General features: G+C 40.3%; 1 protein-coding gene across 4 annotated transcripts; it reads left to right on the forward strand.

Annotated features, from left to right (window-relative positions):
- The first annotated feature begins 476 nt into the window (after nucleotides 1–476).
- LOC119914113 (AP2-associated protein kinase 1-like) lies at nucleotides 477–22,767 on the forward strand. 4 transcript variants are annotated; one of them, XM_038733145.1, is made up of 20 exons: nucleotides 477–1,554; nucleotides 2,889–3,007; nucleotides 4,305–4,413; nucleotides 4,621–4,763; nucleotides 6,715–6,836; nucleotides 7,177–7,258; nucleotides 7,703–7,835; nucleotides 7,989–8,092; nucleotides 8,410–8,492; nucleotides 8,654–8,814; nucleotides 9,323–9,438; nucleotides 9,603–9,950; nucleotides 10,355–10,500; nucleotides 10,603–10,811; nucleotides 10,894–10,983; nucleotides 13,288–13,374; nucleotides 13,766–13,873; nucleotides 14,217–14,384; nucleotides 15,706–15,813; nucleotides 21,260–22,767. In XM_038733145.1, the coding sequence occupies exons 1-20, from the start codon at nucleotides 1,392–1,394 to the stop codon at nucleotides 21,970–21,972; spliced, it is 3,312 nt and encodes a 1,103-aa protein (XP_038589073.1). In that variant the 5' UTR covers nucleotides 477–1,391; the 3' UTR covers nucleotides 21,973–22,767. The 4 variants fall into 4 exon arrangements, with proteins under 4 accessions (XP_038589073.1, XP_038589074.1, XP_038589075.1 ...); XM_038733146.1 differs by having other exon boundaries at nucleotides 10,376–10,500; XM_038733147.1 differs by lacking the exon at nucleotides 21,260–22,767 and adding an exon at nucleotides 16,183–19,882.
- Nucleotides 22,768–23,385: the final 618 nt, after the last annotated feature.

The following is a 23,385-nucleotide window of genomic DNA, read 5'->3' on the forward strand; positions in this document are numbered from 1 at the left end:
AGTCTGTAATGCTTTGTGTATTTCTTTTTGCTACTTTAAAAAAAGGTAATCAAAAAATCACTTTAATAATTTTGTTCAATTTGGTTGAACAAGTCATAGAAATAATACTTCCTCCACCACCACTATACCAACAGCATACTTTTTGAACCAGGCACTGAGACACAAAACACAGGGGGAAAATGTATACAACAAAACACCAAGAAATGTGATTAAAGACTAAGACATACAGAGTAGACAATACAACCAGGGCAGTTAAATAGTCACACAATAGAAACAGAAAGCCGTTTGTGTTCATTTATCGCGATACACATTTGTAGAGAATATGTGAAACCAACAACAGTGAGGAAAATGTTCATAACATTTAAAACTCGGCTCGTTTTCCCTGCTGCTCGGCGATATGACTTGAACGCGGCAGATGACAACATACGCAAGGGGGAGGGGAGGCTGCAGCTGCGCTCTGAACTACAATTCCCATAGTTCCGTCCGCGCGTCAACAGCAACTGCTTGGATGTTGCGATATCGCTGGTAGCCGAAGATTGCTGTGGTTGCAGCGATTAGGCTGCTGTGTTGAAACATCTGCCTAATGTGTTGGTAGATGTCAAATTCCGTGGTTTGTCATTCGCAGCTATAGTTACAACAGACGGAGGCTGTAGTTTCCCGTCTACGCTGCGCTTGCGTGTGTGTTGATGGAAAGGCTGCATCGCGCTAATGCGTTAGCTTACCAAAAATCACAGTTTAATCGTAAGTGCAGGCAGTTCAATAACGTTAGCTAGTCGGGCAGATATGTGCCATCAAACGGCTGTTTTCACTTGACTGAGGATGGAAAGATTTTTTCGGGCAGCGCTATCACACAAGTTACACGTCGGATACATCGCACTCGAAGGCATTATCTTCAGAGGATAACCTGGATAACCTTACACGAAATGTCATAGCGCGTAAGTAGCTAGCACTTAGCTAGCTTGGTAATGGCTGGACGAGATGGAGGAGGACCTAATGTTATCATCAGCTTCAACCGACCATGAACAGCTGGATGGATAGCTAAAGAAATACTTTCTCCGGAGATGCTGTAGCCTCCTGGGTGGTGTTATTCACTTACATAACAGCTAGTCGTAGCCGCTCTAGCTATCACCAACTGGCTTGTGTTGGCAAGCAAATGGGTAATTTGCCACCAAAAATCTGGGCTGTCTCAACATCATAAGTGACAAAGGCATCACTGCATGTTTTGAGGCTGCAAAAAAAAAAAAAAAAAAAGACTTGCTCAAAGCGTCGGATGCGTTAGGTTGACAGTCGATCCTCCATTATCTATCAGTGCAATAATTCACTGCACAGGAAACAAGCAGTCTGTCTCGCGTGTCTGTGATTGAAGCCGATACTCCTGTCGTTGCGACAACATGAGGAAGTTCTTTGATTCTCGTCGGGAGTTGGTGAGCTCCGGGCCTGGTTCTGGAGGAGGAGGTAGCAGCTCTGGGTCCGGTCATGCAGGCGGAAATTTCATTGGCAGAGCCTTCACTGTCGGGCGGCACCAGGTCACTGTTGACGAGATCATTGCTGAAGGTGAGGAGGGGTTGCACGGGCCAGACGTTGTGCCATGTGTTTGTTATCTCCTTTTTTTGCTGAAGCGCGAGGGTGTACATGTGTGGTCCTGCATCTTCAAGCCAAGTGCACGAGTCACATGACGGAACAGGGATGGAACCTAATGCCATCCCCACAGGAGTGATGGCACTATGCATTTATGGATCTTGGACACATAAATGCAAATTTAGAGGCCTACTGCTTTCTCTCAGCTTTGCTCTGATTGCCACACCAGGTTCCTGTTAACTGTTTAATGATTCAGAAGTGTGATTTGAAAGAGATGGAGACCTACCTGGTGTGGCAGGGTTTGAGCAATTATTTGGTCCCCTTTAAAATGAATGAATGAATGAATGAAGGGTTGGCATACAGTACAAGCTGTAGGTCACACATGATTGTTAGGAGTAGGCACGTTTCTAAGACTGTTGGGCATCAGCAGCAAATTACTGATGCTGAAGGAGAGGCCTGTAGACCAAAACAAAGTCACATTATTCACCATTTTAAACCCATAAATAGAATCTTTTTCTTATTCTTATATTTTTGTTTCTTGTGTTTTGAATAAGTAAAATGGTTTCTTTGAGCATCATGCTTTGGGTTTTTTTCGAAACCATGGACTGCTGTAACTTTGTCAACCTAAAAGTATTAAACAGTGCGGCCAGCTAGTCAAAATTCTCAAATTCAGTGTCCAGTATATAAATAATGGACGACAGTGTTGCACAACAGATCAGAATGTCTGCTCCTTCAGTATTTGCATCAGAAATGGATGCTAACCCTCAGCCTCAACCTGCACAGGCATCTGTTGCAGATTTATAGTGCTACAGTGCCACACAATACCATTGCACACATGTCAAGTTGAGGATGCAGTATAAGCCGCAATGTCTGCCTGAAATTGATGACTCTGTCGCAACTAAACTCGGCAAAGTGAATTTGTGGTCAGAACCATACCAGATGGTTAGGCCCCAATGTAGGTCTCTACGTAAACCCTGCAGCAATGGTATGATTAATAGATAACCCTATAAGGCTGCACCATTTGGTCCTCATCTTCCGTATTGATGTAAGGCTTCACAGACACAAATAAACAGTTGTTTAAGTAATTCTAAAAAATTAGCATGTGAGCTAAATTTCCAAAATCATAATGCAATGAAAACAAGTGAGAATGGTGTAATGCTGAAGTTTCACCCAAGTTTTATATGTGTTGTATTTATTGTAGTTTAATCTGGTAATAATGGTTCAGTGTGTGTCCATGTTTTTGCCCACTGTCAAGGTTTTGCTGATATGTCTATCATCTCTCTGATTTGGTCTCTTTCTCGATGCTGCAGGTGGTTTTGCGATTGTGTTCCTGGTGCGAACAAATCAAGGGGTGCGTTGTGCCCTGAAGAGGATGTATGTCAACAATGAGCACGATCTGCAGGTGTGCAAACGCGAGATTCAAATAATGGTGAGTTGCTGAGATCAAATATTTCCCTGCTTGTTCTCACACCGAGTATCGTGTGCTTTTCTGTGAGGGGGGGAAGGGTTATAAAAACCACATGTGAAGGCAACTACAAAACAAATGCCATTCGAAACTCTACTTGTGCCTGCACATTTCCAAGAAATCCACAGATTCAAGTTCTCGATTCTGTCCGGGGTAACTAAAAACAACCGCTGAATTTGGTACATGCACAGACTGCAGCAGGGTTGTTTGGACGGTTGTACAGTATTTATTCATCTGGTTCTTGGTGTGCTTTGTTTTTGTTTTCATAGTTTTGCCTTACATGTTTTGCTCTCCTCCTGAGATGTATTGTAGATTGAGTTGTAGGGGTTATTTGTATGTGCAACAATTCTTAAAGGACCTTCTATCTCTTGATAAAATGTTATTTTATTCAGCATTGCTAAAGGAAAAAGTTTTAGTTCTGAAGCTCTAGTTGTTCCCTATAGGGTTCTTTGTCAGTTATAACAAATGCTGTCTGCTTGCTTGTATTATTATAATTATTATTATAACATAAAGCTGAAAGTGTCCCTGCTATAAATTTAATGTACATAAGGATCACATGCTGGTAAAAAGGAAGGCAGTCCCTGTATTGTCTCACCTCTTGCCAGAACAGAACTGGTAGTGTATGCCAGTAGAATATGTAAGTTTTGAGGCTTTTTTTGTAGCTGGACTCCAGCATTCATTGAGTTCACACAGAGTTTGTTGGTTTCTGTCTAGGAACACGAAGGAAGGAAGGAAGGAAGCAGTGGTGGTCAAACTACAAAAACAGCAGCTGATTATATAAACATTCATCAGAATTACATACAGTACAGACAGGCCTAGTTTTGCAGATCCTAAAATGTCTTGCTCTCTCTCTCACAAACTCATAAACTCACAGACAGACGGTGCTTCACCTCAGCTGCAGTGTCTGACATTTTTTTATTACCTAATAGGTTCAGCTCTCCATTGCTGCTCCCTCTGCTGGTGATGGTGCCACACTGCATCCCAAAACACTGACCAGATTAAATGAAAGGATTATGGCGTTCAAATTCGTATTACCTCTTTGCAGCAAAATATGGAAATATTCAATTTTTTCTTTGTGTTGCAAATCATTTTGTCACGTATGTGGCGCCTTTTCTGATTCATTCAAAGCTGAAAATCAAATTCAACCATTCACTTCACTGGTCACACAGCATGCGCACACTGTACAACAGCTTAGCAGTAGTACACAGTTTACGCGCGGTGGTTTGTTAACGCTCATGGATGTCTGTTTGTGTTCTTGCAGAAAGACCTCGTCGGCCACAAGAATATTGTTGGTTATCTGGACTCCAGTATTACGGCGATGGGATCAAGGGATGTATGGGAGGTTCTCATACTAATGGACTACTGCAAGGGTGAGCACTGAAAGGGAAATGGGATGTGGGTGCAACCACATAGTTTGGTTACTGAAAGAATTTGACTTTCTGTTTCAGAAATAATTAGCATGGCAGTATGGTTGCGCTGATAAAAACAAAAGAATCAGTTGTTATTGCATAATGACTCTGAACAATATCAGAATTTCCTCTGTTTGTGCTGCTGCGTAACTGGATATTATTTTGCAGGGGGGCAGGTGGTCAATTTGATGAATCAGAGGCTGCAGACTGGCTTCACTGAGGCAGAGGTGCTGCAGATCTTCTGTGACACCTGTGATGCTGTTTCTCGCCTGCACCAACGCAAGACACCCATCATCCACAGAGACCTCAAGGTGACACTTGTGTTCTGGGTATAATGGGATATGGGATAGGACAGACAGCCCATTCTGTGTCAACGCAGGGGCAACACCTACTGTAGATCACCACGCTGTGAAGTCGGCAGAAGAGTCGTGATTGATGTGTTTGTGTGAGTTGAAGCTGCCTTTAATTATGGAAAGCTCTAAATGGAGGGGAGAGGAGATTGTCAGTTGTCAAAATACTTCAAACACCTTTCCATTTCTGCAGAGCCCAGTCAACTGCGGCGTGGCTGTCGCATTAATTTTAAGTTACTGTCACTCAAAAAATGGAAACATGACTTTTTATTGCAGTGCAGATTTCTTGGGGGGTAGGTATAAAAAAGAAAATGAACATGATAGGAGTGTGCACATGTTGAAGGAGGCAGAATGAGTCAATTACTGCACCACCTCTTAATACTTAAAGGTTCAGTGTGTAAGATTTAGTGGCATCTAGCGGTGAGGGTTGTGAATTGCAACCAACATTCCAGTCTACCACTGCCCCCTACCCTTTCAAAGTGCGTAGGACAGCTACGGTGGCTGACACAGCACAAAAGGGAGAGACATCAGAGAGTTGCCAGTCAAGAAATTATTTTTTTTTTAGGTATATTTATTAAGAAATTATATTTACTTAATTATTCAGTAAAACCATGTTATTGCGACTTGATCACTGACAGTTAACATGGAAAATGTAAGCCAAGAGTGTGAAACATTGTCCCTGTTTCTGCACCACAGTCTATTATAAACCACACATTAGATAAAGTTTATACAAACATTGACAAGGGAAACGCATTAATTCTCTCTGTGATTATGGACCCTCATCAAAACTTCCTGCCAGCAATAATATCTGGCCCACAGCCAGATTATGGTGCTTTTGATAGTGGCAAAAAATATAAATAAATAAATACTTTTGAGAGCGGTGCTGACATAGAACTGTCATGACACCAACAGTTACTCACATAATCACTTCCTCTTTAGTGGTTTTGCCTACAAAATAAAAGCGCAAGAAGCTTGTTTAATGTAATGCTGTATTTGGAGTTGAACTGAGCTTTTACTTTGAACAATTCTGAACGATATTAAAAGAGTTGATAGTTTGATAAATAATGTTGTATGTGGTTCTCGTTTCGCGCAACATAAAGACTTCATAGCCTCTCTTCAAGTTGGACTCTCATACTGCAACACTTGTCTTTGTAAAGAGAAAAAATGACAGTATAAAGTTGCTAACCTGCCTGTCAGCTCGCACTGGTCCGTTTTGGTGGATTTACCATAAAGGCTTGAATACGCGTGCACACTCAAAGCGAGTCAGACCGTTTGTTGCCTTTTCTAAGAAGTCAGCCACAGATGGAGTGGATGTGCTAGGAGACAATTTAGCAGAACACTGTTTGCAAAAATAAATATTTGCGTCTTTCTCTGACACTTCAAAATGCTTCCACACTGCCAACATGTCAATGTAATTGTTCAGTAAAATTTATTTGGCCTTTTGGCGTATTAGACCGAACACCGAAAGTGCTTTTTTGGCTATTTTCGGCTGATTAATTTCGGTGGCTGAACATTCCGTGCATCCCTAATTATGTCTTGTATATTATATTATATATATTAAATATTATATAATATTTCTCTGATGCAAAACTTGTTTGCAGACCCCTGCTGTATATTATACTACTTCTTTTTGAACATACCTATTTAACATAGTGATGAGTGTCTAGCCTGCCTGAATTCTACCCAAAGTAGAACAAGAAGAATGTAGTGACGAAACACGCTCTGTAGCGCTGTTTATCCATTCTCAGCTACTGTAGAAACATGATGACGCAAAGTGGCGACGTCAATAGATCCTCAGAAATATTACACACTGGACCTTTAAGATCCAAATAGGGTCCTTTCATGTTGTCTTCAACCAAAGCAGCTCTACACGAACATGCCTGTCTGAGTCTCATCTCCCGTGTGTCCACAGGTGGAGAACATCCTCCTGCATGACAAGGGTCATTATGTGCTGTGTGACTTTGGCAGCGCCACTAACAAGTTCCAGAGCCCACAGACTGAAGGAGTGGCCGCCGTGGAGGAAGAGATCAAAAAGTTTGTGCCTCTTTTCATCCGCTTTGGCGATACTAGCAGCTTTCATTCGTTAGCACTCCATTTAGGAATGGCTGCACAGAAACCATCAACAGTTCCTCATTCATGAGCAGCTTTTATTTTTTTATAGACTGAGTTTTTCACTTCATCCACGTGCGGACTGCAGGGTTCTGCACAGTATTGTAAATATTTTGATGTGTGTGCAATACACTACTTTCTGCACAGTTTTGAGCACATACTACTGTGCATGCTGTTTTACTTCACTGCCACATTAAAAACGGGTAGCTTTTCTTCTAAGTTTGTCCTGTTCTATTCTGATTAATTTATTGATGTTTACTTTCAGGTACACCACTTTATCATATCGGGCCCCTGAGATGGTGAACCTCTACAACAACAAGCTTATCACCACAAAAGCAGATGTCTGGGTGAGTGAGGAGGACAGAAGTCTGTGATAATCCTGATATGGTGCTCGTAGAGCAGTAACACATACTATATATAAAGCTAAACCCTGTAGCCTCCATTTCTGTAAAACACAGTAGGTTTTGATTTTAGTATAATTTGTGAAACTAATACAATTATTCAGTTACTGGGTGTTTTATAGTGAAACCTAAATTTGACAAAATAGCTCACGGTCAATAGAACAGGTCTTCAGGTCTTTAGACATGTTAAGTAGCAGATGTATATATTCTTAAAAGTTAAAAATTGTATTTGTACAGCTCAAAAGCCTAAACTGTTGCTTCTGCTGGTATTTACAGGGGAAAATGTATTTGTTGTGTGACTTAACTGTGTATTACTGTGTATTCTTCTCTTCTCTTCTGCCTTTGTTTGTGTTTGGTGCGACGGGGCGTGCATGTGATTGTCTTCTCCAGGCGCTGGGCTGTTTGCTGTACAAGTTGTGTTTCTTCACTCTGCCCTTTGGTGAAAGCCAGGTGGCCATCTGTGATGGCAGTTTCACCATACCAGATAACTCCCGCTACTCTTATGATCTTCACTGCCTCATTCGTTAGTCCTTCTTAAACATTAATTAATGTTCTCAACAACATCAAATTCAGTTTTTCACAAAGTTGTGCACTTGTGGTTGAAGTGTGGATATCTGTTGACTAGCGCTCTACTTTTTGAGTCTCACTCCGTTTTTTCTTCGTGCTGTATTTTCAGGGTACATGCTGGAGCCAGAGCCAGACAAAAGACCAGATATCTACCAGGTGTCCTACTTTGCTTTCAAGCTAGCTCAGCGGACCTGCCCTGTTCAGAATGTGACGGTCAGTCTCTCTCAGCAACAGCGTCAGCTGAAATATTTTGATTTGCTTGGCTTTCTCTCATCAGGAATTGATTTTCCTGTCTGTATTCAGTGATATCTGCTATAGGACCTCTGCCTGACCAACCAGTTGTCACACTTTGGGAGGAAAATAAGTGCTAATTCATCAATAGAAAATGCTTTTTGGCACTGATGATATTCTTTATTACTGCCATCTGCAAGAATCAATTCATTGTCAAATTTTGTCTTTGTACCATTGTCACTGATACTGCTGTTCTGTGGAAATTCAACAAAGATTTTGTATTTTTTTCCATAATCCAGAACTCTCCAATTCCTTCTAAACTTCCTGAGCCAATCAAAGCGAGCGAGGCTGCTGCAGCAAAGAAGAGCCAGACTAAGTCCAGGCAAGCGTGACCTGCTTACATTGTATTACCATTAAAGCTGTAGTAACACTACATTTTGTGGAAGTAATTAAGCACAGTAAGTATTCTGATACTCATTAAATAATTATTAACACTATTTGCCACGATTAACAAGAGGGCCAACATGCTCCCTTTGTTGCCAGACTGACAGATCCAATTCCCACCACTGAAACCTCCATCACCCCTCGCCAGAGGCCCAAAGCAGCCCATACCCAGCCTGCGGCTGGCATTCTTCCCATCCAGCCTGCTGCTCTCACCCCTCGCAAGCGGGCTAATCTCCCTGGTGGTGCAGCTCAGCCTGTTGGTACGTACAGCACTCTGTCCTTTTTCTTCTATCCGCTACAGGAAAAAGAAACTGAGCTTTTGAGCAAAGATGTGCATAAAGACAGAATTCCTCTAATCCTTTGTGCACACATCGGATGCTACAGTCCTCAGCAGGAACAGATCAAGTATGCAGGTTAAGACTCATGCAAATTAATGCAATCTAACCACAAGCCCACAGTGATTATGTAATGAATTTCTCAACACACTCTGAAACACTGCTTCTGTTAATTTTGTACCTGTTAAAATCACTTAATGTCTTTTATCAGCATTTAACAGGATCTATCGATCTAGATATAGATAGAGAGATATATAGATAGAGATATCTATCTGTCTATCTACCTATTTATCTATCTGTAGACTGTTTAATGTAAATATAAGCTCAAATGCTCTGATAAATCTGTTTATGGAGCTTGATATTTACATTGTTTGGAAACATTTTCCATGCTATTGAGTAATGTGTAGTCTGTGCTCTTTTTAACATCCCACAGGAGTCAACTTAGACCTCTCTCAGCCAGCTGCAGCTCTGCAGTTACAGAAGGCTTCAGTTCTGCCACTCATCCAGTCACAAAACAATTCAAGTCAGGCTGCGGCTCCACAGAAGCAGGTACATGCTGACAAACGACACTAAAAAACATTTGTATCAGCCTTACACAAATATAAACTCAGTTGTTTTTGGGACCTGGAGCACTAAGTTATCAAAGGTGGTTCGTAAATGTACAGTAACCTTTTAAATGACAAGGGATTCTGTCACATATCTTGGTGTGATAGCCCGTGCAGTCGGCCGCAGAGTCCACAACAGCAGCAGCAGTCGTGTCACCAGTGACCAAGGCTGACGTCCAACCACAAGCGCAGCCAGTAGTTCACCAACAGACCACACCTCCCTCTACGGTCAGCGCCACCTCCCAGCAGGCTCAGACTCCATCGAGCCCTGCCCCACCTCAACGACCAGCTCGACGCAAGCAGGCCGGCCAGGCTCCGCAGCCAGCTGCTCAGCCTTCACCCAGCAGACCGGCCTCTGGTCAGCCGCCTGGATCTCAGCAGCAGCAGATAACTCAGCCGTCAGCTGCTCAGGCTCAGCCCGCCTTCAATGAGATCAGCCAAAAGGCAGCTGAGACAGTAAGAGGCCTTCTGCTCACCATCCAGCTTCAAACTGTGTCTGCTCATCTTCATCATCATCACTGTCAGAATGAATTATGTATCCTTCCATTTTATTTTTCCATAAGACTTGTGTGGCGTGGCTTGGTGTTCTCTTGCTCTATCATGTGTCTCCATATCTAATTATGTATGAAATATACTGTAATAATATTCACTATGCCTGTTTGTTACATCCTAACTTGTCTGTGTCTTTGGTCTGAGACTTTTTGCCAATAAACAATGTGACTGAATGAAAGGAAAACTTAATAGCATGACTTGTCAACACATTTCAACAGATTTGACACTCTGCGATTTGTGAGATCTTCCAGGAAATATTTCTTGATCTTATGTGTTACTTATTTTCACTCCATGCCTATTTTGATCAGACTCCACCTGCTTCTCCAAAGACAACTGAAGAACAAAGCCACCAACACATACCGAGTGATGCCACAGCGAGCAGCGTTGCTGGAGTCCCAGCGAGTGACTCCTCACAGCAGCCACAAGGACCTAATGGAGATGCTGCCCTCAACCAGTAAGTGGCATGTGTACTGGAACAAACCTGACCAATAGTTCAAATTCTAGTCTTCTACTGTTTGTTTTATTAATGATTCGTTGTGTATTTTTTTACCCGTAGATCACTTACATCTCCACCAGGCACCACACAGCCAGTTCAGCTCGGTGTTTGTGACGCAGGCCAGGACCAAAGCAAAGCTGGACCCGCTGTTCTTGTGTCTGCCGGTGCCACCAACACCCCTACACAGCCTGCGTGGAACCCATTTGACGATGACAACTTCTCCAACCTCACTGCAGAGGAATTCAAAACTGAGGACAGAAAGCCTACTGGTAAAGATTGTGTGCATATGTATGTGTGTCGTATTTTAAAAATGTGATGAACTCTTGATAACCAGGAGTTCTGTTTTTCCAGACCTACCTATAGAACCTGAGTCAACATCCTGTGAGGAGTTGATACCAGGCCTGCAGGCCTCAACCATGGACAATACACCGCAAGAAAATGGTATGTATCACCATGGCATTTCTTCTTCTTTTTCTTCAGCATATACCTGGGCCCATGAAACTCCACAGACCCTTTTAGTTGTCCTTACACAGTTCAGACTGCCATAACAAATTTAAAAATATTGCAATTAATGAAAGCAGGAAATGAGGGTCTAGAAGCACCTTGCATCATGGACAATTTGCATGCATGTGCGTTTGACAACTCATGATAACCCGGTTGGTTAATAGCGGCACATTTCAGTGACACATCAACTACAGACCCAGCTGTCAGAAGTCAAGTAAATTGTCTCCACCCTGTTTAAAAACATCAGACAAGACATGTCCATTAACAACAGCAGCAACCCGCTGGCTTATATTTAACATGTTTGGTGCTTCTATTTAAAGATGCCATGGAATGGAAAACTTTATTTCCCTTGGCGTAGTTGAATAAAAAGTGTTGAGTGCATGTAACTGACATACCATAAGCCAATTTCCATTGTTTCCCCATTCATATATAAATCTCACGCACCCAAAATACCCCCAAAAAACAAGCGAATGCCAACAAGGGCTAGACGTTATGTAACATCTGGGATGTTTACGCCCCAAATGTCACATAGACCAGCCCACATTCCAGAGTTAGCAGTCATATGAGCTCATAGAGCTAGACTTGTAGGTTGTGCAGTGTGTCTACAGAAAATGCTTTTACGGTTATGAAGGAAAGGTAAATATTTCCTAGTTTTGTGCTCTGCCTCAAATTTGTGATTTATGAAGTTTCCCAGTGGATAGATAGCTTTACTTGTTGTAGGGCTGGACAATAAAACAATAACAATAATTATTGCAATATAATTTTTTTCAATAACAATATATTAAAGGTTCAATAAATGTTCACTTGAATCATACACAAATTAGGACTTCATTTTTTTTTTTATTAAGATTTTTCTTTTTTTGAAGAGAAAGGACTGAAAAAAGCTTTTTACTTAATTTTACTCATGCATACTTGTTAGCAAAGATTTTATCATAAATTGTTTTGAATGTTCTACGCTACAGGTTGCTAACCACTAGCTCCTGTTATCAGTTGGCTCGGAACCAGCGTTCCAAAGCTTATGTACTAATGTTAGAGGTGTAAATATCAACACACCCCTGGAGCTAGCTGCATGGCTAACTCAGCAGCTAACTTAGTAGCAGCTGCTGTTAGCCGTGGTTGCTGCTAAAGTAACCAGTAACGCATAAAGTTGGCAAAAGTGGAGGGAGAGCAGCCGGAATAAAGTTGTGTTTTTGTACAATAATCAGCGAGGGCTAGTCTCACACAACAGGCCTTGATTTAGTGAGGTGCAGCTAAGCCCCACCCCGCTTGGGGAAGTGGGCCAATCAGAAGCAAGTGGGCTTTCAGGGAGGTGGGAGGCGGTGGGGCTTAAAGAGACGGGAGCTAAAACGGAGTGTGAAAACGTGCTGAAGAAGTGGACAGGATGAAAAACATGTGTTTTTTGAACATGAAAACATTTTCTAGTAGAAACCCTAAATGCAAGTATGAACCTGAAAATGAGCATTCTACGTCACTTTTAAACAGACTGTGTTTTACCTGTGAAGTAGAGCTGTGAGTGATCAACTTGTGTATCAGAGATCTGTGCTCGAGGAGGATATAGAACGACCAAAACTTGAGCAAAATGAAGCAGAGGGAGTTCAGTGAGCATATAGTGTGTTTCTGGAGTGGGTTTAACACCCCCCTGTCCCCCGCAATTGTGTGCTTGGTGATGGTTATAAGGACATCATTCCTGTCAACTGTCAGACAATAGCACAAGTTAGCATGCAAGTCTGTGGATGTCAAAACAAAGCTAATATAAAGATTTCTTTCTTTCTTTGGTAAGGTAGCTCAGACGGTGATTTACACTAAAAATATCATTATAAGTTGTTCCCCACTGCCCGCTACCTCACTGGTGTGCTGATGCCAGATAATGCATTGTACCGCACACGTCTGAAGGAATATAATGTCAAGCCAAGAGGTAAACCTCTTAATGCACGTGATCCATTAATTTGAAAGCTTTAAGAAGCTTGAAAACCAAGTGCTGCCTATGTGCATCTCATAAATAAAATTAAGTGTTTGGTCAGAATGAAAGAAATAAAAGTTACTCTAATGGTGTTAATGTAAAGAGTTCAGGCAGTACTACTGCTGTACCCAGAAAATGCAGCCACTGATTTTTTCCTTTTAACAAGAAAGAAATGTTTAAGAAATGATTTGCTCATATACTGTATTAGGTAATACCATTGCATTTTAGGCTTCATAATGAATTGTAAACCTTTGCTGTAAAACACTGCTTCTGTTTCCTAGTTGAAAGACCATCAACCATTATTGATGTGGATTCAGGAGCCTCACTGTTAGTTGTCCCAGATCCTTTCTGTACCCTCGAACTGTCAGGTAAATCTCTCCCTCTCTCTTTGGATCCATACTGTACACACAAATACACATTTGCATGTTTGTTTGTTTGTTTTTTTGTTTTTTAGTAGTGGTAAAATTTAGATCGTCCACATACATGACTATGAATACAATTATCTGAATAGATAATTCATGAAAAGCCTTTGACTTTAAGAATGAAATCCAGAAACTATGTTATTTCATAAATCCTCCAATACCTGAAAAACAGTATGTTGATTGTCCTAATTTATCCTTAGTAAATTTAATAAATAATAAAACCTGTACTGGTAGTGTTTTCTTTGGGCAATTAATTTTTTTGTTGCAGCTGATAATGTTATTGTATTTTGGTCACTTTTGTCTTCTTTATCGTTTCTGATTCTTCATTGGCCTTTAGAGAAGCTGATTGAAGGACTAAAATCTCCTGACACGTCTTCACTCATGCTTCCTGACCTCTTGTCATTGTCTGATCCCTTTGGTGGCTCTGTGGAAGAGTCTGCAAAAGGTGTGTCTGCTCCAAGCAGGCGTGTTTCAATTTATTTTCATTTTGTTTCATTTCCTGAACTTCTTGATTTACACGAGGTTTATTATTCTTTATATGTTTTATTAATAAATGGAGAGAAGGTTATTTATCTGCCTTTAGCATTAATTATTGCCTTTAGCATTAATTATTCTGGATAAAAATGTTTCAGCATTATTACCAGTAGAAGGAACCTGAAGGTTAGTGCATGTATATTAGAATCACTGCAGATCTTAGAATAATGTGTCCTTTTCCTCTTTGTACTTGAACCATAACTAAACTTTACCCTCTTTTCCGTCTACCTTTGGCTTACCCTAACCCATCACAGAGCCTCTCACTGCAGACGACTCTCTCCTGGGCTCTCTGATCTCCGGTCCGTCCGTCCCTCAGGCAGCAAGCAGTGCCACCTCCTCCATCTCCTCTGCTCCCACCTCCGCTGCCTCTGCTTTGGATGATTTCAGTCTGTTGTCTGGAGACTCAGCACAGCCTAAAGCAGGTAAGCTGGAATAACCTAAAAACTTCTACATGCATGTGGGTAATCTTTTTAATGAGTAACAGAAGCGTTTCCGTACCGTAGCATTTTTTAAATATTAAAGTCCAAAATGCTTGTCAAATGCTTTTTCTTGTTTACTTACACTTTTGGCTGTATTTTGCTCTTTAGCCAAAGTTCTTTTATGGCTGCTTATGCTATAAAAAATTCAGCTTGAATATCAAACATTAGTGGGATGTTTATTTGGTGGCTCGTTCAGCAAACTATGGTGCAGGACAAGACGTGTGTGCATGTTTGTTCAGGAGACTTTAGCAGGAAAGCTAATGTGGGCTCTTGTGTAGCAGGCTGCTGTCTGGGTCGGTGTGACCATCTGCTCTGTCTATGATAGAACGTTGACGTTACTACTTTCTGCAAAGATTTGATTTTCTGTATCAATATAAGGTCTCTATTTACGTAGACTGGTACATAGCGGCATTCTAAGCTGGAAACGTGCAATTTATCTTCAGATGGCCTTTAAGTTATTGTCAGCAAAGAGGGTAGAAAACAACTTCGAAACAAACTCGGTGCAAGGAGCCCTGATAAACTACATCATCTTTCCAACTTCTTGTGCTGGTGATGTTAGTATTGTCACAGAGCAATGTAACTTTACTGACATTTTGCGCAGCACACTGAAGTTTTCACTGGGTGGCAGCAGAAGCGTTTCCATCCCGGGTTGACAGACTATGTTGCATTTGTCCTTATAAAGAAATTAAATTAAAGGCAAGTAAATCAAATTCTAAACTTGATCCATTCTCCACAAGGGGTTTTCCTTTGTGCAGTATATCAATGGTCTTGCTTAAATATGTTATCTGTTTCACGTGAATGAAGTTGAGTAAAGAATAATCTCTCAAGTCGTATATTGTGTGTCCCAAATAAAGAGCTCCACAGCTGTGGTTCAGTTGGTGGTTCTTGGCTGTTGAACGAAGGCATTTGATTGCTGTTGACAGTGCCAACTCTGAATCACAGCCTGACTGTGTAAACCAGCTGTGTGATCCTAATTACTACTGATCTCTCCTCATAATATCTTATCAAACAGGTTTTGTACCACTTTTTTCTTTTCTTTTTTCAGTAGCTTCAGATTTTATGAACACTTTTTTTATTGTGGCAAGTAAGGTATTGAGGAAAAGCCATTGTTAGTCTAATCATTGTTGCCCCACATATGAAAGAAGCATCTACTCTGCAATGCACTAATAAAAACAATAATCCTTTTTTCTTATCTTTTCACCCTTTCATCTAAAACATTCCTTAATTTTACATCAACAACCCACTTTTACTTTATCCTCTGCAGACTCGTCTCTCCTGATCTCAGACTTTGAGCCGCAGCAAGCCAACGCAGAGGCCGCCACAGAGGACGAGTTCGATCCTATTCCTGTCACAGGCCGAAAGAACTCCCAAGGTAAGTCTTTGCATTCCCGACAAGGAAGCACAGGTGGGTCAAGATGGTCTTCAGGATCAAAGACCAAGGGGTTGGCTATTTATGGGGTTCCCCTCAGTTGCATGCTGGTTTGCTAAATAATGACTTAAATTGTCAAACCTACTGATAACAGGATCAAGCGCCTGCACTTTTAGTTACGAATGTTTTAAAACTACTAGAAGTAAATGGGTCTCTTCTCTGCCCTCTCTGCCCTTCTCTGCCCCCCCCCCCCCCCCCCCCCCCCCCCCCCCCCGACTGCTGTGTTTGCTTGTTGTGATTCCTGCTTCTCTGCTTCCCTCCCCCGTTTGCCTGTATTTGTATGCCTTTCCCTCCCCTTGTCTCTCCGGCCAGTTTCAGGAGGCCACTCGCGCAGTAACAGTGGCGGCTCTGAATCCAGCCTGCCCAGCTTGGCCCGCTCCATGCTGCTGGTGGACCAGCTCATCGACTTGTAGGCGTCCCCACCCCCCTTCCCCGTAGAAGCTGTAACGCTGGATTATAGACTGGCATAGCATAACGGCGATCAACACTGTTGTCACAGCTAGCTTCCTGCAACTCCCGTCTGTCATTTCCATTCTAGCTCCTACAGTAGAAACAGCCTTCACCTCTCAATGCTTCTTCATTCCTGCCCTCTCCGCTGTATCGATTGCATTATCTGGCTTCTGTTCGCATCTCATCTCTCACCCTCTCACTCACATTTTCTCTTTGTTGTTGTCTCTACACATCATGTGCTGTCCATTGGTCCAAGAGTGGCCAGTACACTAACATCATCCTTTTTTAATAGTTACCATTACATCTTTCTGTCAATCAGGATAAAATATTGCTATGCCGTTTGTTTGAACAATATTGTATTATGTCTAATAGCAAACAATAGAAGGTCATTGTTGTAATGTACTCTAGGCATAGTTATAAGTGGTTGTAGTTATTATGGTGCACAAGTGAATTTCGTCGTTTGCCTTTTAAAGTCTCCTCCCCAGATTTATTTGCACATTTTAAAGTAAAACCATGGAAAAGTTAAATGGCCATTTGTTCAAATGAGGTCAGTTTACTTCTTCTATAAAAGGGAAACTTCTTCATGTAGCCTGATTTGCACAGTAGCATAAATGTTATCTCCATCAGGGCTGTTGGATAGAACATCTTTAACAATTTAAAGCTGCTATTAGATTAGACTGAAGAGTGACATCAAATTGAGTTACAATCTGGAAACAAAACAGCCATAACCACGCACCCTACATACAACAAGTTACCATGATGAAGAGAAGAGCAGTGACACTAAAGGTTCCTGACTAAACGGTGAAGGGCCATTTAAAAAAAATAAAAAATAATTTAAAAATCTGTGAAGCAAACTTCTGACAGGTGAAGCTCTGAAAGTGTATCAGCTAAAATCTACATATAAGAAAACAACAATAATGTTGACCATTCAAGGTCTCTCAGACACGTTGTACTTTTCAAACGAGGAGGACCCGTTCTTATTTGCTGTTATTTTAAAAAATCTATTTTAACCCTTAAAGCAAGCAGTAGGTTGTTGTTGAATTAAATGACAAATCAGGGTCATATAACAATGTTTGTAGCAGTGTGCCATATCAATACAAAATGCATGAAATCATGAAAATAATTTGAATAATCCACAGTAATAGAAATACAGTAGCTATTATATAGAGAGAGACCATTAATCTATTCAACTGTTCAGGTCATTTTTTTGAACAGAAACAGTCTAAAATGGCATTTAAAAAAATATATATTTTATTTTATATCAACACAAACATTCACTAAGCATTGTGCAATTTTTCCTACATTCCTATCATTTGTTTACTCCTAATTTATGTAAATATATATCTGCAACCCCTGCAGGCTCTTATCCAGACCATACAATTGGTTATTCTTCCCGTGTATATATTAAGTCATTGTCATAAAGCTTTACTTGTGGAAAACATATTGCTTTACTTGTGAAATCATATATATATATATATATATATATATATTAGTGTGTGAATGAAAAATGGAATTGTTTACCTGTTAATAAATGTTAATATGAATCGAGTGTTAGAGAATGAATGTAAGAAATAAATATTAGTCTATAATAAAAAAATATCTATGATTCTTAACACCATAATCACTGAATAATGTTGAGGAATACTCCTATATAAATATTCCATTCCTCCTTGTGGAATTGTGTGTTTGAGAAAGTTTTTTTTTCTTGGCTATATCTACTCAATTATTGTCAGTACACTCAAATGTATAGATGATAATCCTAGTCTTTGTTGAACTTGGAGATTAGGCTGAATCCCATGTCCCATTCTCTTCCTTTGTGAAAAGAAAGTGAGCCCTAGTTATGATTGTTTACATGGACCAATGAAGGATTATATTTTTATTTAAAACAGTTGGCAGTTTTCTGGAAAGCGGGAGATTAACCTCTTTGAATCTTAGTCCTGTTTCATTTCACCGCTAAACTAGAACTTTTTCTGAAATTGTGCTTTGTAAAGCTTTGGTTTTTTGCTTTACCGGTTTTAGTGATCACAGAGTTCATATCAAAAAGCATGGCAGTGTTGTTGAATGTTATGTTCGTGTGTGTGTGTGTGTGTGTGTGTGTGTGTGTGTGTGTGTGTGTGTGTGTGTGTGTGTGTGTGTGTGTGTGTGTGTGTGTGTGTGTGTGTGTGTGTGTGTGTGTGTGGAGTCAGAATTGTTGGATGTCTTTTTCCGGTAGCCTACTTGTGTTGTTGTTTGCTGTAAATATGGCGACGGTCACGTTGTCCTTAAAATCTCTTCTGAAAGCACAGCCTCCCTCCTCCACTCTTATATTCTCTCAGGAAGTCAGAGCTACATCACTCGCTCTGAGAGTTGGATACGTATTGGCTTACTGCTCACTAGTCTCACTGTTCGCCTCCATATTATAGTGAAGAATATTTGCCTGATAGGTAATGTGTGAGGGGCTCTGTGAAGTGTGAAAAGGTTTAATCTGCCAGTGTTACAGTGGATTATACAACACTGCTGCTGTACTATAGCAGTGGTTTAAGTTATCAGGCAGCATTAAGTCAGGGTTTGAAAAATCAGCTCCAATCAGCAATACAAATGTTTCTGTAGGATCAAACAAATTCATTTTGCTTCCCATGCATGATCACAGTCGGAAGACTACCTCCACCTCTTTCTTTCATTCTGTTATGTTAAAAAGTGATTTCAAATAACTATTTTTGTGAGATCGACTCCTTTCTGGAGGTGGGAAATTAATTCAGAATTATATTTTGGTTTTAATGCTTTTGCACAAACCTGAATGGGTTAACACATGCTAGTTGGATATGTTCCACATACATACTTGTATTACAGAATAAAATGTAGTTACCTTTTGAATGACTGAAGTCAAGGCAACAGTATAAAATAAATCACCTCAAACAGAATCTTTATATTTAGAACCTGAGAATAGTGGCAAAGCATGGAGCACAGTTAGTGACCTATTCACATGTTCTTTGATGATTAAAGTTCAGGAAATCCATGATAATGTGTTCAAACCTCTTAATTTCTGTCCTTTCACCAATTTATTCGTTAACCCCCATAATTGAGTTGGTATTTTGAGCAGAGCTCCTGATTCTAAATTTTAAATTATATATTTTTATCTTTTAAATAAATTTGCAAAAGTGGCAACAGTCTCCTAGGTCTATTTACTGTAGGTGCTGCATGTGCAACTGAAGGCTTATGTTATTTTATCATCCTCTTTATGATCCTTCCACTCAACAACTCAATCATTTGCAGTTACTGTTTGAACCTATGCAACTCCCGAGCTTTCTCCCTGTAGCCGCCAATGTGCTGTTGTAATCTATAAAGCCAAGCAGGTATAGTGAGATTAGTCCTTGATGTGAAACAGAAGCCCCTCATTTTCTCTGTTGTTTTGCCAAAAATGCAAGCTGTCGATTATGATACTATTTGAGTGTTTTGAGACGCCTCTTGTGTTTATGACCCAAACCTGCGTCAGAGCTGTGGTATCGTGTGCTCCTTCTATTTTTGTGAGATGATTAAAGAATTATTAAGGAATGGCAAATAAAATACAAATGTGAATGTCAAAGTGTTGAGTATTGATTAAGATATTCTGTTTTACTGTTGTTCATTATAATTTACGTCATAATGTTCATCATAATCATCATCAATCATAATCAGTAACTTGAGCAGTCATATTTGACATTTTAAATAACTTTTAAACATTTACACAAAGACCCAACAGTTGGTGGTTAAGTTGCATTGTGGGTAATGTAGGCACCATTGATTTTTATCCTGTTTTTCCTAAACTCTGTAGGGAATCTGAGAAAAGTATAGGAGTGTAATGTAAAATAAGAGTACTCCTTTAATTGTTAAGACCAGACTTCAACTCCATGCCCCATTAAAAACATTCCATGTTTGTTTGTTTTTTTAGATTTTTGTGACTAAGGCGTTACCTTCAATTTTTTTACTTGCCTAAACAGAGTTGAGTAAAGAGTCAGTAATACACCTGCTGCAGAGTGGGTTAGAATCATTTCTACACTGAACAAAATTATAAATGCAACACTTTTGTTTTTGCCCCCATTCTTTGAGCTCAACTCAAAGAATTTTTTCTCTATGTACACAAAAGGCCAATTTCTCTCAAATATTGTTAGTGAGCACTTCTCCTTTGCTGAGATAATCCATCCACCTCACAGGTGTGGCATATGAAGATGCTGATCAAACAGCATGGGTATTGCACAGGTGTGCCTTAGGCTGGCCACAATAAAAGGCCACTCAAAAACTTTCACTGTACTGGGGGGGTCCGGGGAGGGTCCGGAAACCAGTCGGTACTACCATTTGCCTCATGCAGTGTGACACTAACTCTCTAATAACCAAATTCAAAAGGTCTTTATCAAAAGTGCTTGTTGTGTTTATGTTCAAAAATGTATAATACATAGATATTTCAGGGTTTAAAAAAAATCCAATAACGATGGATCGATATGCCTCAAAAACTGAGTATAGGTTGGGCTGTTTTTCATACAACTTGCTGATCACAAGCAAGACATGCCATTTAAAGAACACAGGAATATATTGCATCTTTGCCATTTTACTGTGATTTTGTCACTTCTATTGACCAGTTTATGTCATTGTGTTTTGATCCACTTGAGAACGATTGTACATAGAATTACACAGAATTGAATGCAGCTTTATTGTTCACTGGAGTGAAAAAATGTTTGTAGCTCACCAGAACTCCAAATTAGCACAAGAACACAAAACAAATATGGCAGCGAAACACAGCTGACGACTAAAACTCAGTGGACTTGTAAGGAATACAATTAACATCCCCTAATTTCTTTCTGTCATGTTTAATATCACAGATAGCAAACTATTATATTTTTATAACATGCTCGAGATTCAGAGGTCAGCAAAGCTTTTAAGCATGTATCATCATTTCTGACTGCTCTCCAATCTTTTCCACATGCAGACCTGCAGAGGGAGCTCAGCAGTAATGTACTGCGAGCTGCTGAGACTGTGGCCTCTCTGCAGTTTACTGAGGAGAATCAAAGGCTGAGCATCCAGCAGAAGACTGCTGCATGCGTCTATGATAAACACATGTTGCCATCAGATGAGAGGAGCTTACAACAGCATACACTTCCAGCTTCTTCCACCAGCCTGCTTTTTGTCAACCGAGTGTCCCAGTTCCAGCCCCAAAACAACCCAGTCTCCTCTGATGTCTTCCAGCTGGCACCTTTTAAAACGCCAGCAAAAGAAAGCAAGATGGCATGCAGCGGCTACTCCTTTTCTGCATCTCATAAACCTGCTGAGACGTCTGATGTTTTCCTCCAGGCACCGTTTGGAAAGAGGCAGGAAACCACCAAAGCTGGTCCTAGTGACACGCACATGTTTAAGTCTTGCGCAAAGCAGATCCAACCCATCAAACGGTGTCACCTGGTCCCAGTATCATCTCCTCCTGCTCCTCATTCTCTTGGTGTTCGGGCCCCTCCCCTGCACATGGAGGCGCCTCTGCTCCAGCAGCCGGTGGCGGTGCACCGAGTCGTCTCCAGGATCGGTCAGCAGGCCGCTGTAGGTTCTGTAGCTGTGGGGCCCCTGCATGCCTGGACCATAGGGGGAAGAGCTCTGGATGACCCGTTTACTGCTGCACCTTTTCAGCCAAGATGCTCTCAGGGGAAACCTTGATTATATAATCCTCTCTTAAAATATGCCAAGTTAGAGCTTTTTCCATAACTTACGAAGGAGCCAAAGTACAGTTCAGTTGCAGTATTACCCACATTTTCAATGTAGTTTTACACTTGTCATCATTACCACAGTATTAAAATGAGTAAATCATCCTTTTACCAATTGTTTAAATTTAAAGTTCTACCTCAGTCAAGAAGTTCTTAAGATGAACTCGAAGGATTGGTCTTGGACTCAATTTAAAACTCAATTTAGGATGTCAAAAAGGGTTTTGTTAAAGTCTGTAAGTATTTGGCCCTTTAAATACCAATTTTATTCAGATAATGAATTATTATAGCATTTGGTGTGTTTCTCGGTGATCACGACTGAAAGTATGGGCCTGTTTTACATCAGATCTTTAGAAACATTACTGTTGTAGACAAATATTTTACAGCATCAAAAACATTAATAGCTTAGAAATAAAGTAGCTGTTTTCAGTTTTAGTCTCTGAAACACTTTTGGCAGTAATTGCAGGTTCTATTTCGATTTTAAATCTTTCTAGTTGTTTACCCTTTCCTTTAAATTTATGTAATGGATTGTGCCTTTAATATCGGTGGTATAATTTTTCCAGAATGGTTGCAGGCCTCTGGGCGATATTTAGCATCAGCGCTGCAAAAGATACCAAACATTTTGCTGTAAACCAAAGAAGTGATTGGAAATTGAGTGTAATGTTGTGAAACATTTGTGGTATTTATGCAGTTGGCGCTTAACAGAGTGAGAGAGAGAGAGTGTGTGTGTGTGTGTGTGTGTGTGTGTGTATATATATATATATATATATATATATATATATATATATATAAAATTTCACAAAAGACAGGCAATATCCCAAATGGCTGGTCACTAGAGAGCCAAGTAGTGGTTCTTTTGTTCGACAGGCAACTCCAAACACTACTGGCTAGACATAGCTTTAACTACAGTCACTAGCTAACATAATTTACTTGTTATTGTTTCCAAAAGTCAGCCGGAAGTTAAGTTTGGGCCAGAGTAATGCACATGCGCATTACTTTACAGTTTGTGTTTGTTGTTACTGTTCAAAGCACTAACTGGAACCAGTATAATAAGATTTAGAAGGACTTCAATGATTTCAAGCTGAATTTACCTGCACCAGTGTTAAGGGACCTTTTTTAATTATCTTTTTTTTTTTTACTGCAAATGTTGTTTGTCTTTGGTCTTGGTATTTAAAATGAAACATATCATGTCTGTGGTTCAGATTCACTTATGTCTTACAGCATAGACAGAATGCATTCTCAAGAGGAATTAAAGACAAAAAACCATCATCATCTCCCCCTCGCCCAAGTTTCTCTTAAAGTGATGACATTTCAAATAATTCTTCAAATTTTGCTTCATACTTTGGCACAGATAAGGACTTTTTGTAAC

The sequence above is a fragment of the Micropterus salmoides genome, unplaced genomic scaffold (assembly GCF_014851395.1).
Source record: "Micropterus salmoides isolate LMB-PRFRI ecotype aquatic unplaced genomic scaffold, ASM1485139v1 Ms_hic_scaffold_20, whole genome shotgun sequence".
NCBI lineage: Eukaryota > Metazoa > Chordata > Actinopteri > Centrarchiformes > Centrarchidae > Micropterus > Micropterus salmoides.